Consider the following 14,394-nt stretch of genomic DNA (forward strand, 5'->3'; position numbering starts at 1 on the left):
ACTATACCACCCCAAAACCTTTGTGATGCCATTTTGAGCCTTAGGATTTGGACATATTAGCACACCTCGGATCATTGTCCTGCTGTACAAATGTGCTTGAACTGAAGGTCATAAACTGATGGCTGGACATTTTCTAATGGATGTAAAAGGACGCAGAACATTTATAGAATCTTATAACAAAATTCAAAGTAATGAGTTCAAAATGATGTTAGCTGATGTTAATTTTGGGCTTGAAACTTTTCCATGGATGACTGCTGCCCAGCTTCTCTTTGTACGAACGGTGCAACGTCATACACAAGGTATGGTGTTGCTTTTCCTTTTTAGTGTTTAATCATGAACAATGCTCTTCACCAAAGTAAGGCTGCCAGTGCTTTTAGATGTTGCTCTGGGGTCTTTTGTATTCTATTGGTAGACCGACTACACCTGGGAAAGTTTGCTACTATTCCACATTTTCCCGCTTTGTTTCTCTGGACTCCCAAAACTCTAGAAATGACTTTGTAACCCTTTCCAGGCTGTTGAGTACCATTTCTCATCTGCTAAGTTTGTGCAGACAAGGGAATAATGTGTTGCTTTTTGAAATCCAACAAATTATTTCATGTTATCAGACAAGTTCTATTTAATTGATTATCTTGATTGTCGACATCCATCACTTATCAAAAATATAGGCAATTTCTCAGTCAGCAATAAGTTGTGACTATTCAATCAAATCAATCTGGCATAAAGTTGCTTTCGATTGGTTTTAGTCTGATATTAAAGTTGATTTGAAACATGAAACTGCTGCCATCATAGCAAAAATCTTTAAGGGGGCAAACACTTTGTCATGCCACTGTACATTTATAAATAACTTGCGGTCCACATAAGAAATAACTAAACATTTAATTTCTGTAATGACTATTAGCTGGTTTGTCTAATATGAAACACACACCACACACAGTGTTTGTCATCCTACAGTGAGCCCAGCACACCTGTAGAGGTTAGCAGGTGAGCTTCATAGGAGTGCACAAAACTAATCAAATCTAGAGGGGTAGTCTCGTGACGCAGACCACCAACTGTGCTGCACTGCAAAGTGAGCCCTGACCGTCTCGAGCTAAAACACAAAACACTCATGAATTTTCCTTCTCCTCCAGATCTCTGAGGTCAAACGTCCAGATGGATCCTCTGGTGGCGTTTCAGGTTGCATTTCTGGGTGAAGCGTTTGCCGCATGCCAAGCAGCAGTAAGGTCTCTCGCCCGTGTGGACGCGACGGTGGGCTTTGAGGTTGCTGAGCTTGGTGAAGCTGCGGCCGCAGAGCGGGCAGCAAAAAGGCCGTTCGCCTGTGTGAATCTGCATGTGGGCTTTCAGGTTGCTGGGGTGGGGAAAGCTCTTGTCACACTCCTCGCAGCGCAGGAAGGGCCTGTACAGCGGAGAATCAGAAAGGGAGACGGGGTTGCGGGCCGACTGATGGCAGTTTGCAGGGTGATTGTGGGATTTGATGCCGACCCACGAGGCGTTGGCGCGGTGCAGAGCTACGGTCTGTTTGTCACCCAGGTGAACGCGCTGCAGTGGCTGTAAAGACAAAGCAGCTTTGGATGTGGAGGAAACCCTGTTGGGGTTATTTGAAGGTGCAACCTGAGAGCGAGGGTCAGAGAGCGCTGCTGTTGTCATGTTGGACAGTCTGTGTGGAGGCCTCTTCGGTGGTCGGTGGAGGTGTTGTATGGCTGCCTGTAGCCTGAGTCCTGAACCCCTGTGAGACTGGAGCTTCACTCCCTCCTGTGCTGAGGATCTGTGGTAAAAGTGGTTTGGTCTGTTTGCCGAGTTCACTCTTTGTTCCTGTAACGAACCGGTGAATGATTGTGCCCCAGCTTTCTTTTCTGTACTCACCCTTTCTGTGAACCCATCAGAATCGATAAGGACTTCTTCTTTAACGATCACGCGGGGCGTGTTGTTGGCTCGCAGTCTGGCTTTGGGAGATTCAGAACGGGAAACCTGATCTCTGACTGAGGTAAACTGAACATCTGCTCTGGCAGAGCCAGGAAGCTCATGCTCCAGATAATTCACAGAACCTTTAGGTGGGCCTGGAAACTCGGGTTCTGTGCCAAGCTTGTGATTCTGCTGGAGCTCAGCTGCAGTGGCCGGCAAGTCAGCCCACTTGGAATTAAGTTCAAAAGCTAAAACATTGGTCTGGTCCGCCGCCACTTCCGTTTCGTCCTGGGTCTCGGGATACGCACAATCAGTGGACATCTGTGGGTCTCGCTTGATGAGATTTCTCTGCAGCTCTTCACCGTTTGCTTGGGCTGGTGTCGGCTGTGCCTCTAGCAAGTCACCTGCATTCTCTGGTCCAGCTTCACCTGGAAGAATTTAAGGAGATTTACAATAAACTGAACAACTGAACAAATACCAATAAAGTATTTTATTTGGTTATTACGTGACAAATCAACATAAATTAGGGCATAATACTGGGGTGGATGGATAATATCTGAATATTTTTCAAAAATTATTGCAAAAATAAATCTGGAAAAAGTGTAGTGTCCTTGCTCAGGTAGGAGAATTTGTCGACATGACAACTATGAGCTATGTACTCCAAAAATCTTTTTGTTATGGTTCATCTCTACGGTGATGACAGCATTATACTGTGGAGATGCTTTTCTTGACCAGAATTGGAGAAGGTAGCCACAGTTCACCTGTAAACTACTCTTTTTAAAAAAAGTACTGTTCATTTTTTGAATTGGATACTTACGATCAGAAGTACTGCTCCACTCTCTCAAATGCAGAGAACAGGAAGACGGTTTCTTTAGTTCTTCCTCTTTCATTTCAGTAGTTGCCATGATTTCCTTTTCGCCTGTGATCTGAACAAGGAATATTATGTGTGATGAAAACCAAGACACCGTATGAAATCATCTTAGTTAACGTTTTACGATCTGTACATTCTTCTCAAGTTCATTCCGAATGAAACAAGCTTTGTAAATGACATTTTCGAGCCTTTTTGGGTGCCAAGCAAGTTCAACATTCCACTATAGAAGTAAAAACCAACCAAAAAACAAATGTGCTGTGGTGCCTGTATATCAACATGACAGTTTTAGAGGCTATTCTGCTCCAACACAGCCGTACCAATATTGGCCAACACCGATATGGGGGCCAAGATATTTCATATTATCCGCATAAGACCTGTGCTGCTGCAGAAAGCAAGGCTGCATTAAAATACCTGACTAATCAACTACTCATTTAACATTTTGTAGTTTTAGAATGTGATTAACAGTGTATATCTGCTCCTTAATTTGTCTCTGTTGGAAGCAAGTTGGAAATCAAATTGGTTGCTTTTCAGCAGCACTGCCTTACTGTTCTCTATTCAAGCCAGTGTTTTCTTTGGTATCCACTGAGATGATTTTAAGCCATAGAACGTGTATGAGTGAGTATTTTAGAAGTTCTATAGATGCTCTTTTCTTTTTTTTTTTTAAAGGCATCATATTTAAAAAAGCTGCCAACCTCCAGTCAACCGAGTGACATCTCTACTTCGACAGTCATGTGACTCACCTTCGACTCTCTTCCAGGGCTCTGGATCGGTTCTGGATCGTCTGTCGACCCGGTCTTGGATTCTTCGCTGCTATTTGACAACCAATGTTCAACTGCAGCATCTGGATTCTTCACCTCGCAGTCACTCATTGTGTCTGCAATAAAAGGGAAATGTAAGGCAACACAGAGTTACCCATAACCTTCTTTGAAACTCTTGCTGTACGTTCTTACCATGCTCCTCTGTTTTGGCTTTTACCACGACCGGACTCTGATCCGCTTCACTGCTCTCCGACTGAACAGACCCGTCGGTCCTTTCTGCATCCCCGCCGTGTTTGCTCCTGGTCCACTGCAGCTGGAGCCTCAGAGAGTCCACCTCCAGTTTGCTGCGCCTCACCTCCATCATGAAGACATCCTCCACTAGCCTGGTCACCTCAAACATCGCTGTCTTCACTACAGCCTCCATCACGTCGGAGAGCTGGGTCTGAAAGGTCACGATGAGGGTGTCCAGGTCCGACATGATCCACTGTGTCCTGACACCCTGCGAGTCTGTCCTTTAGTGTCCACTTTCAAAACTGTTTGGGGGAAAATCTTTAAGAGTGCTTTTGGTTTGGATCAGCCAAGCATCTATTTGTCGGTATCAGATTCCCTGGTTAGCAGGTGATGGCGTGGCGTGATTCAACGCTAAATATTATTACTGACTACTGCTGACATCAGATATTCACCTCGTGATATTAGCCTCGTGATATTAGCATGACGCTAGCGTCCCGTACGCTAAATCTCGTTAGTAAAATAAGCGAGAAGCAACAAAGCATGGAGCGCATGCGCCACAACGCAAACGACCCGAACGTTCCGCCGTGGATTTTTAAATGGGATAATCTCTAATTAGGAACAGATGCTGCGATGAAGAAGGCAATCAACACCCACTTTGTGAACCTTGTTTTTGCTAATGACATCACAGCTGACGCAGTACGGTGGCCTGCGGTTAGAAAATGATTGCGAAACGTTTTCGGAAATCTCTACCGTAGATGCAATAATGTTTTTTTTTAATTTAATTTAAAATACGCTTCACGAGCTTAAACAAAAATTATGGTCTAGTTTATTTGTAGATCACCGTGGAGTTTTTGCTAAATAGGGTGTCTAATGCCAAAAGCATGCATACATCTTAAACATCTTTTCAAATTTTGATAAATAAAATAAAAACTAAAAACGAGTGAAAATAAATAAAAATATAAATAGTACTAATACATAGAATAAAAAAATAAAAAAAAAGTCTAATTGCATAATGGATGAAGCTGTATTTTTCTGAATTTGAAGCTGCTGAATCTTTTGCCAGAGGTCAGCAAGGAGAACAAACAATGGTGAGGCCTGAAGGGGTCTTTTGTGAGGCAGTGACTGTGAGCTGTGTCAAAGATGGAAACCAGTCCTGATTATTCTCTCATCTGTCCTTACCACTCTCTCCACATAATGCCAATCTGAGGCATTACACGTCCCAAACCAGACAGAGATGCTGTTGTTCTCTCTAGTACCTCGGTAGAAAGTGGTGAGAATGGGAAGGGAGAGCAAGTGCAGACGTTGCTGTGCTCTTATCACCTGTGACTGAATTGACTGTTGATTTTTTTTTTTTTTTTCTGAATTCGACAATTTCCTTTATGTTGACATTCAGGATTATATTGTTTGCATCACACTAGACTACTCCATCAGGTGTCTCACCTCCTCTCAGCAAGCCAGTTCATTGTTGTCCTTGTATATCAGTCATGGTTCACCAAGATGAAGAGCAGTGGGCTCAGTACATAGAAGGAGCCAGTGCTGAGAGAGATGACCCATGAGGTATTTTTTGCAAAACCCCCACAGACTGGGGTCTGTCTGTGAGAGAATCAGACAGGGGGGGTGCTGAGTCCAAGGGGAGCTAGACCATATCCTAGACCGTGCATTGGGATGTGTGTAACGCTGACACACATCCCGCAGTCCAGACCCTCACCTACTTCTACATCGGGTTTCCTCTAGTAAACAGGGGCTAACATGCAGGAATTAACATTACAGAATGATGGTCTGATGAACCGAGGCGAGGGCTGTCGTGAATGCTGATTTAATATTTGTGAAGGCTTCATGTAGTGTTTTATTGGTTTATATAAAATCATATTTGTGTAGCAGAATGGCCCGCTCATACCTCAAATGACTTGCAGCAAGCAGTAAGTCCACCAAAATATATTTCTGGAAGAATCAGGGAGGCTGAATTCAAATGCAATCTACAGTTTAGCATTTGGAAAATGTCTTGAAAACCAGGTGTTTGTCCTTTCTTCTTCACAATAATGTGCCACTTTGTTTTGGTATATTCTATACACCACAATAGAAGTTTGTGATTGTAATGCGACAAAATGTAAAAATGTTCACTGTAAATGCAACGTAATTTGTGCAGAGCATCGTCTGACGGAATCAAGTAAAATCACAATAATAGCATCAAAATGAAAAAGAATTCCACAAATAAAAAATGTTGATCAGCATTTCAGTCTATTTCCTTCTTTAAGAAAATGAACTTACTATAAAGACAAATGAAAAACAAGTTGCTGAATACAAAACAACTAATCTTAAATGCGCCAATAAATCTGTAATACATCAACTAGACAAAATATATAAACAGAATCAGATCTACTCATGCCTCAGTGATACTTCATGTTCCATGATAGTGATTGATGATCTTCTCAATTTGAAATGCCTTGTTGCTGAAATGTGCTATAGAAATAAAACGTGATTGATTGATTGACTTTACAATCCACTTAAAAAAGGTTGTTTATTCTGAATCAAAAAAGAAGAAGCTTAATTTATAAATACTTGATTAAAGCAGTTTTGATTGCTACGGTTACCTAAAGAAAAAAAACAAATCATTTTGATGTATATGTCAAAAACCTCAGTTTCAGGATACACAACACACCAAGCTGATCAAACAAGTTGAATTACGAAAACATGTGCCACAAGCTTCTCTTGAACTGGCAAGAAAAGCATTCAGTTCAGCTCAAAAATACTTTAATAATCCCAGAAGGAAATTAAATAAAATGCCATGATTGGCTGCCATCTAGCAGGCTGATTATTCTATTTTGGAAGCAAAAAAGAAGAAAATGACCAAGCAATGACATCCAAAGCCAGTTTTATTTTTTTAATGCAGTTGAGAATTCACATTGAGTACATTCTAATCAAATACAGTGAATTAAATATACAAAGTGTGCAGGTGTTCAGTTGAAGACATCAATTTAAATGTGAAAAATATTACATCTCGTCATTTATTTTCATAACAAAACGTATTTAAATAATTGCATTAAATAAATGCAACCGACAACTGAAGAGTTTGAAACTTAGCAGTGCAAACGTTCATTCGTAGATTACCAGATTGAAAGACGGAGAGCACCATTAAACCCAAACTCGCTCGCTTTAGTCCTACAGGTCTGTCACGTGTTTGCGCTGATGTGACTTGAGGTGGTCCAGGCGTTTGAAGCTGTGGCCGCAAATGGCGCAGCAGTATGGTCTTTCCCCCGTGTGGGTGCGCTGGTGCACTTTCAGGATGTCTGCCCTAGTGAAGCTCTTCTCACACATGCTGCACTGGTGAGGTTTTTCCTGCGTGTGAATCCTTTGGTGCAGCTTCAGGTTCCAAAGGCGGCTAAACTTGTTCCCACAAACAGCGCAGCAATAAGGTTTGTTGCCTGTTTGGCCACACTTGTGAGTTTTTAAGTTGGCAAAGGATGGGAATCCTTTTCCGCAGTGGCTGCACAGATGGAGGCCCTGCCCCAAGTGGATCCTCTGGTGGACTTTCAGATTACAGGCTTGAGTGAAGGTCTTTCCACACTGGTTGCAGATGTATGAGGATCCTTGTCCTGTGCCTTTATGGGACTGTTTGTGGGGCTTAAAAGAAACCGAATTAGGTAACGTGGTAAAACAGTGGTTGTGGGTGCTGCTCCTTGCTTCATTTTCTGAATTTTGATGATGTAATCTTTGCTGCAAGGTCTCGCCGTATGAAGCCGAGGATTCATATGATGCAGTGGGGAACTGAACTTCCTGCCCTCGGAAGCTCATTCTGCTGCCCAGATCACCAGATATCTGCTCGGAGTATCTGATATTTGGCTCCTGCAGATATCCTTCCTCGTCAATAAGCAAGCCGCTGAATTCCCCGCTCACATCACTGTTAGTCCTAACAGGGGAGCTCTCCTCAGTTCCTCTGTTCTGTGGAGACCCTGCTGTGTAACACTGGTGCTCAGCTCCTTCGGGATTTTTCCTGTTCTCGTCAAATTGATTAACATAACTAAGGCCGTCAGGTAGATGGGTTGGAGAATCTTGTAGCCCATCATAGTTATCCATCTCTCCATATCCAGGTTTGCCAAAGCTGCCCAAGTCGTTCAAGACGTACCTGTTCTGGAAATTTGATTCAGAGAGGACCTCCGATTGTCTGTCTTGGCTCAAGTCCGGTCTCTGGTCAAAGCCAGGTTCCCAGTTCACATGGCAAGCTGGGTTATTCTGTTCACTGAAATGCTTACTTGGTCCTGGTAGACTTGTCTCTGAAATAAGATAAACAAACTGTCAAGTTGGTCACAATAACACACCTAGCATATGAATAATGCAGTCAGCTTCCAATGTGGACCATGTTAAATTTTCTAACACAAAGTTTGCAAGACGTGTTTTTTCTCTATACTTTGTAGTCTTTTCATAAATAAATACTGTTTTCATCACCAACTTCCATAGAAACTCACCTTCTTTGCCGACACTCCACCCGTGGGATTCCTCGTCTTCTGGCTGGATGCTTTGAGGAGTTTCTTCTTTGAGTTGTCTCTCACATGTATCCTGTTGTACACTTGCACCCTGGAAGATGAGCAAGAATACAAAAGTTGCATTTAGGGTTTTGGGGGGGGGGTTTATCAGTGGCTGGAGTCTTAAAGGATATCTCTACTTGGGTTATTTGCCAAATGAGATTCAGAAATTTGCCGTTGTTTCAAAATGGTTCAAAGTGAACTCTTTTTTACTGATATAAATTTTTTTTGTGTATTTTAATGAATAATAATTAATATTGTTTTTTTTATTTATTTACAAATTTGATAATGGCAGAAACAACTAAGGAAATCAGGATGTTTTTTTTTTTGTTTTTTGATGCCACCAACAGCTGTCCAGGTCAAGAGAGCACTTGTGTACACACATCCATATATTCCCTGCAATTTGCAAAAACAAGACCTCTCTAAATAATAATTTCCTTATTAATAGCTCATCATTGCAAATCTAAAGCCATTTTTTGAGTTTTTCTGCTGCTCTGAATCAGCCTTAAAAGAAAAGTACGTGGAAAGAACTGAAGGTTAAAACCAAAGATTTTACAATAAATTCTGAAATTAAATGGTAGCTAAAGCTCTATTCAACCATGTCGGGAGTCTCCGTGTAGAGTCCTGGGCTACCTGAAGATAAACTAGCCCTTTCCTTATGAGACAGATTAGTGTGGAGACAAAATCATTAATAAAAATCCCAAATCTATGCAGTTCTAGATAAATGAGGTCCAATGTAATCTCAGGACTATTAAACTAACAGCACACAGACTGTCAGATTAATAAGGGCCAGTTAACATCTGTAACCAGCAGGGCTAAGTGTGATCACCATGTGAAGATAAGTCAACTCAAAGTGGGACAGAGAAATGCCCAGGAGTCTGGTGTGAGGATTCCAACCTGAACTGTAACATCCAAATGAAAACAAAAGGGATTGTTGAGAATTACAATTGTGCAAATTTAGGATTCACATATGCAGTTCAACTTTGTGAAGCTTTGAAAGACATTAACTCATCTCTCACCCACAGAAGTTTTTTTTTTTTTTTTCCCTACTGTGTAAGAATATAACTTGCACCTGTAACAAAGGGCAACTTATCTGCTGAACTGAATGAATTTAGATCAGTTGCTTTTACTTCACAATTAGTGAAGTATTTTGAATAAAATTTTGTTCTGCAACACCTACGATGGTTTTAAAGAACAAAGTATCGGGTTTACTTGACCCAGTGCAGTTTGCCTCTTGCCTAATTGCAACTATGGAAGACAGCTCTACCTTGGAAAAACAAACAAATCTCTTGAAATTAACTATTTAAGTTTTTATGTAAGCATCTTGAAAAGCCATTTACAATTGTAAATCATGCTTAAAACTGGATCACTAATATTTATCAAAGAACAGTTCTGCATACTGTAATAAGTCTGATTAATGCCAAATTTATCAGCTCAAAAGCACAGAAAAACTTTGCATAGATGCCACACCAGTATGAGTTCTTATAAAAGCCCTCACCTGTGCCTCACCGCTCGTCGCTTGCGTCGCCTTTTCAGCGTTCTTACTTAGTCTCTTTCCAACAGTGCCTTGGTAACTGTGTGCCTCTTCTTGTGTCACTCTCTCCTGTTTCAGGCTTTTGTCTGTGTAGAAGACAGAAAAAAAATACACCTCACTCAACACACGAAGGGCCAAGTAGTTTTAAGAACGATCTAATGATCTTAAAACACTTTTAAATCAATTATGAAGTTAGAATATTTTTAAATATCTTGTATCAGGGTTTGCGTCTCTGCACGATGTTTTGTTAGTTACCACACGGTAACATCTGAGGTATCCCTCACTCTGTAGGGCTTTTTTTTTTTTTTTATTTAAACCAGGCAAACTAATCAACTAACTAGAAAAGGTAGCATTGTAAATGTTATGGAAATTTCATTATCAAAGAATGACAAGCCATTTCAATAATAAGAGAAAGATTAATCTTTGTCTTTAAGTTTCTTTATTCGAAGGCAAAAGCGTTCAAAGACCCCTCTCCTTAGCGCAGTCAGGAGAAGAGCCCTGGACAACATACATCACATCGTTATATAGTCACAGCAAGGAAAGGACCCACCCAAAGTCTGATCTTATCTCTACTGCCACAAACACAATCCTGACCCCAGAAGAAACTTCAGAAGAAACTTCTAATTCTTCTTTGTCAGTTAGTCATGGGTTCAGGTCACGTCAGTCCTTTAAGACAATTACCAGATCAAGCATTTTACCCAAGATGTCTTCAGGTCTCTCCTGCTATCACAACTGTGGAAACATCTAAACATTGTCTGCAAACTTATTTAATGGACAAACAGAGACTGAAAACAAAATTTTCTATTACATAAACAGTTGACAGATATTCCACTCTCAAGTCTGGGATGAGCAACAACAGATTAAAATAACAAGCAAATCCTGCAGTAATTTTCAGATTTAAAAAAAAGCAATAATACTACAGTTACAAGGATTTAAACTTGTGGCTGACAGGGATTTGGGGCAGCTGAAGTAAGAAAATCATTTTAAACAATCCTGATTAATTTGGCCGCAGACTTTTCCATATTGTTAACCTGTTGGTCTCAGGTTGTCATTCACAATGACAGGGGTGTCAAACTCCAGTCCTCAAGGGCCGCTGTCCTGCAGTGTTTAGATGTGCCACAGGTAAAAAACAGTGGAATGAAATGGCTTAATTACCTCCTCCCTGTGTAGATCGGTTCTCCTGAGCCTTGGTAATGACCTAATTATTCTTTTCAGGTGTGGTGCAGCAGAGGCACATCTAAAAGTTGCAGGACAGCGGCCCTTGAGGACTGGAGTTTGACACCCCTGTCACGAGAGGACCCAAATTTGGGTCCTCTAGTGACAGAGTCTTTGAAAAGGTTGTCTTGTTTCAAAACCATATTGCAATATCCACAACACCTGAAATAGTAAGATCTGCATATTTTTTATATATATAGAACTGAATCTTTAGGTCAAATCCAGTCTCATTTAATTTCAGACCTTATCCACTTAAATTCAGCAAAGTTAATTGGATAATATTTTTTCTTCAGTAGTTCTGGATAGCCCTACTAAACTTATCTTTTAAAGTTTTCTGCTGTCTTATGGGTTTTATCTGGCCGCAAGCTGCGAAACCTAAAATTCTAATATATCTCTGTTCAAGCCAAATAAATCCCAAAATGGCTTCACAAAATTATTTCATAACTGAGGCTTTTTGTTAAAGTAAAGAGAAAAGTAACAGAATAGAAAAATGAATAAGAACAATATAATTAAAATACTGTATATGAGAGCAGATATGATGGAAAAGAAGAAACATTTGACTGCTCACCAACATTTTCCTACATTACTTTTCTAATTTATTAGTCTGTTTCTCCTCCGACTTTCACCCAAGTTCATGATATCTAGATTATGAGGGGAAACAATTACCGAAATGGTTCTATGCATTATGCTAATGTGTAGCATGAGGCGTAAGCAATACATCATAAATTCCCCAATAAGCAGTCCAGCCGAACAATTCAGAATCGCTGAACTATTTTTCTTGAAAACTACAGCTGTGCCACAGTTTCACCAAGAGTAAGTAAGCAAAAGTAAGGTTGCCAGTGCCTTAACCAAAACAACCAAAGTGGCATTATTTACAACAATTCCATCTAAGCATGGATTAATATTTAGGAATTAATAATGTGAAAAAGAGACTTGAATGTCTCAATTTATCATACTGCCTTGCAAAACAGTAGATGAGGATCCTGGGCACACCAATAGATTGAAACAGAAATCATTGTTAGTAATTGTTTCGAATTGAAAATCGATCTTGAATAAAACCGTGGTCCCCAAAATTAGAATGGACCAATGAGATGGTAAAAGATTCCCATGTCTGAATAAAAGGCAGTGAAGGAGCAGCCAATTTAGCACATCCTATAATCACTTATTTTAGAGATTTTGGAACAACTGTAAAGATTGCTTTCCATCTGTGAACGTTTCTAATTTTTGAGAAACTACAGTGGGGTGACTGATTGGGTTTATTTACCATGATGCATCTGAACTAGAGATAAAATAACTAAGATGACGTAGTTTTAGAGGGACATGAGAAATCACCCACCTGTCAGGCTTTTGTCCTCTCCGGTCGTTCTGGCTCTCCCGCAGTCAACACACATCTCCTTCCCGTTGTCTTGCCTATCTTTCCGGCGGCTCTCTGCCGTCTTCAGCCTCTTCTCCAGGGATTCCACCTGCTCCCTACACCGCAGCACTTCCTCCACAAAGCTCTCCTCCACCAGCCGGGTGATCTCATAGATGGCAGCCTTGAACACCGTTTCCATCACTCCGGAAAGCTGGGACTGAAAAGACTGAATAGTCTCTGTCATTGTGGCGACCATGTGTTAATTTATAGCGGCTTTAACGCTGAGGGAGAGGGAAACCTCCAAATTAAACTTCAAAGCTCGCTGGAAAAAATTGCTGATACCCAAGTTAAAAAAAAAGGGCGGAAACTACTACAAACTAGTTTATTAAGCCAACCAAAAAGGCCGTATAGGTTTAATGTTCAGCTGATTTCCATGTCAGTAAAGCACAGCTAAATAAATGATCAGGGTAAATATGAATTGTTAGCCACCTAGCTTTTTACACTAACTTTAGTTTACCGCAAACCCATCATTATCTGAAACATCTCTTACCCTTTCCATTCTTTATAAGGTCTACTTTCAACCGATACATTGGTGGAAGGAGTTACCTAACAACTTAACAGCCAGCTTATTCCTTAATAGAAACTGTTTATAATCGTAACTGTTATATTTCCCAGCACTATGAGGACAGCAGCCCGACTTCCTGTTTAAAAAAAAAATAAAAAAAAAAAAACGGCTTCTTCTTCTATTTTTATGGCGGCTGGCAAACAACTTAATGTGCAATACCGCCACCTTCCAGATTGGAGTATGGATCAGATTTTCTATTACTACCATACATGTAAAATTTTACTATACTTTTTTTTTTTTTTTTTTACATTCAAATCAACAGTATTTTGCAGCACTTTTAGCAAAATTGCCAGCCAACTAATTACGATCCCGATATGGGGAGTGATCCATATTTGAAAACTGAGTGAGTTATAGCCAATATAATATATTGCCTTGAATACTTGTATGTAAACCCACTTAGTTTACGGTAAATACTTTAGATCAACATTATATTATTTTTCTTTCTTTGCTCTTTCTTTTGGTTTGTTACTTTGTTTGTAATTCCTTTTAATTTCTGTAAAGCACTTTGTATTGCCTTGTTGCTGAAAATATGCTATTTCAATAAAATTACCTTTACCTTTGTCAATGTGGTATTTGAGTGTGAACAAATCACAACTGTCTTTTCTCTAACTTCCCCCAATCCCATTGCCATTAATTTATCTGTTATTATTTTATTTTTCATAATATTTAAATCTGGAATTATGATAGACATACCTACTTTATTATGTATCATTTTAGAGGCATTTGTATAGTTCTGAACATACTCTGAATATTTCCTTCCTACTTATATATTCCATCTCATTCCTTACTAATTATCTCCTTCGTTTCAGTAAACGAGGGATATTTTTGCCAGTCAATCAATTACAACTTGTCCAAAGATCAATGAGGAAATAATAGTAATACCGCAGGGCTAATTTGAAAATTATCTATTACTACATCTATTAATTTATCCAGAATTATCCATCCAAAACAATAACTTGTTTTTTCCCTCTTTTTCTCAACAAGGTAGAAGAGTAATATGTCGACGATGAGGTTCTCTACGTCTAATATTAGCCCAGTAAGTTATGGCTTGTTGTGCTTAAAAATACGGTTGCCGAAATGAGACCATTCAGTCTCTCTATCTGGCGGAGGAAATAAATGTGCGCATTACCGCCCCCAACTGGTCGAGTGTGAGTTAGATCGACAGTCGACTTCTAATTTTCATTTTATCCTTAAAATATATTTCATATTCTCTGCTTTCCTTGTATTTTATTATAACAGAAGCTATAAGATAATTTTTCTTCCCTCTGGGTGATATGCAAGGTAAAAAAAAAAAATACGAAAAAACTTTCTAGTTCATGAAAGATGTAATGCGGGTTACGTTTTAAATTACTTCCTGCTAAATGTGTTATAAATTAGTGTGGTCATG

General features: G+C 39.9%; 2 protein-coding genes across 4 annotated transcripts; both read right to left on the bottom strand.

The window, feature by feature from the left end:
• Positions 1-311: 311 nt before the first annotated feature.
• Positions 312-4,416, bottom strand: LOC106930291 (uncharacterized). The gene is made up of 4 exons (XM_015007738.2): positions 3,721-4,416; positions 3,511-3,644; positions 2,717-2,825; positions 312-2,327 (listed from the first exon to the last, which is right to left on the bottom strand). Exons 1-4 carry the CDS (start codon positions 4,004-4,006, stop codon positions 1,138-1,140), a joined length of 1,719 nt encoding a protein of 572 aa, XP_014863224.2. The 5' UTR covers positions 4,007-4,416; the 3' UTR covers positions 312-1,137.
• Positions 4,417-6,614: 2,198 nt separating this feature from the next.
• On the bottom strand, positions 6,615-13,586 carry LOC106930293 (uncharacterized). Of its 3 annotated transcripts, none has more exons than XM_015007741.2 (5): positions 12,933-13,586; positions 12,365-12,599; positions 9,778-9,899; positions 8,223-8,331; positions 6,615-8,030 (listed from the first exon to the last, which is right to left on the bottom strand). In XM_015007741.2, the coding sequence occupies exons 1-5, from the start codon at positions 12,939-12,941 to the stop codon at positions 6,919-6,921; spliced, it is 1,587 nt and encodes a 528-aa protein (XP_014863227.1). In that variant the 5' UTR covers positions 12,942-13,586; the 3' UTR covers positions 6,615-6,918. The 3 variants fall into 3 exon arrangements, with proteins under 3 accessions (XP_014863227.1, XP_087872152.1, XP_014863226.1); XM_088016026.1 differs by having other exon boundaries at positions 12,365-12,663; positions 12,933-13,585; XM_015007740.2 differs by having other exon boundaries at positions 12,365-12,608; positions 12,933-13,564.
• Positions 13,587-14,394: the final 808 nt, after the last annotated feature.

The sequence above is a fragment of the Poecilia mexicana genome, unplaced genomic scaffold (assembly GCF_051168715.1).
Source record: "Poecilia mexicana isolate PSO_F unplaced genomic scaffold, ASM5116871v1 scaffold_1, whole genome shotgun sequence".
NCBI classification, from domain to species: domain Eukaryota; kingdom Metazoa; phylum Chordata; class Actinopteri; order Cyprinodontiformes; family Poeciliidae; genus Poecilia; species Poecilia mexicana.

Bases quoted from the DNA above. Each gene is read 5' to 3' on its own strand.
- LOC106930291 (XM_015007738.2), bottom strand. From the start codon at position 4,006: ATGTCGGACCTGGACACCCTCATCGTGACCTTTCAGACCCAGCTCTCC. The intron at 2,826-3,510 runs GTGAGTCACATG...TTCCTTGTTCAG, and splicing joins GCCCTGGAAGAGAGTCGAAG to ATCACAGGCGAAAAGGAAAT. The intron at 2,328-2,716 runs GTAAGTATCCAA...AAATTCTTCCAG, and splicing joins GTGGAGCAGTACTTCTGATC to GTGAAGCTGGACCAGAGAAT.
- LOC106930293 (XM_088016026.1), bottom strand. From the start codon at position 12,638: ATGGTCGCCACAATGACAGAGACTATTCAGTCTTTTCAGTCCCAGCTT. The intron at 9,900-12,364 runs GTGGGTGATTTC...TCTTCTACACAG, and splicing joins AGAGGACAAAAGCCTGACAG to ACAAAAGCCTGAAACAGGAG. The intron at 8,031-8,222 runs GTGAGTTTCTAT...ATCTTATTTCAG, and splicing joins GTGGAGTGTCGGCAAAGAAG to AGACAAGTCTACCAGGACCA.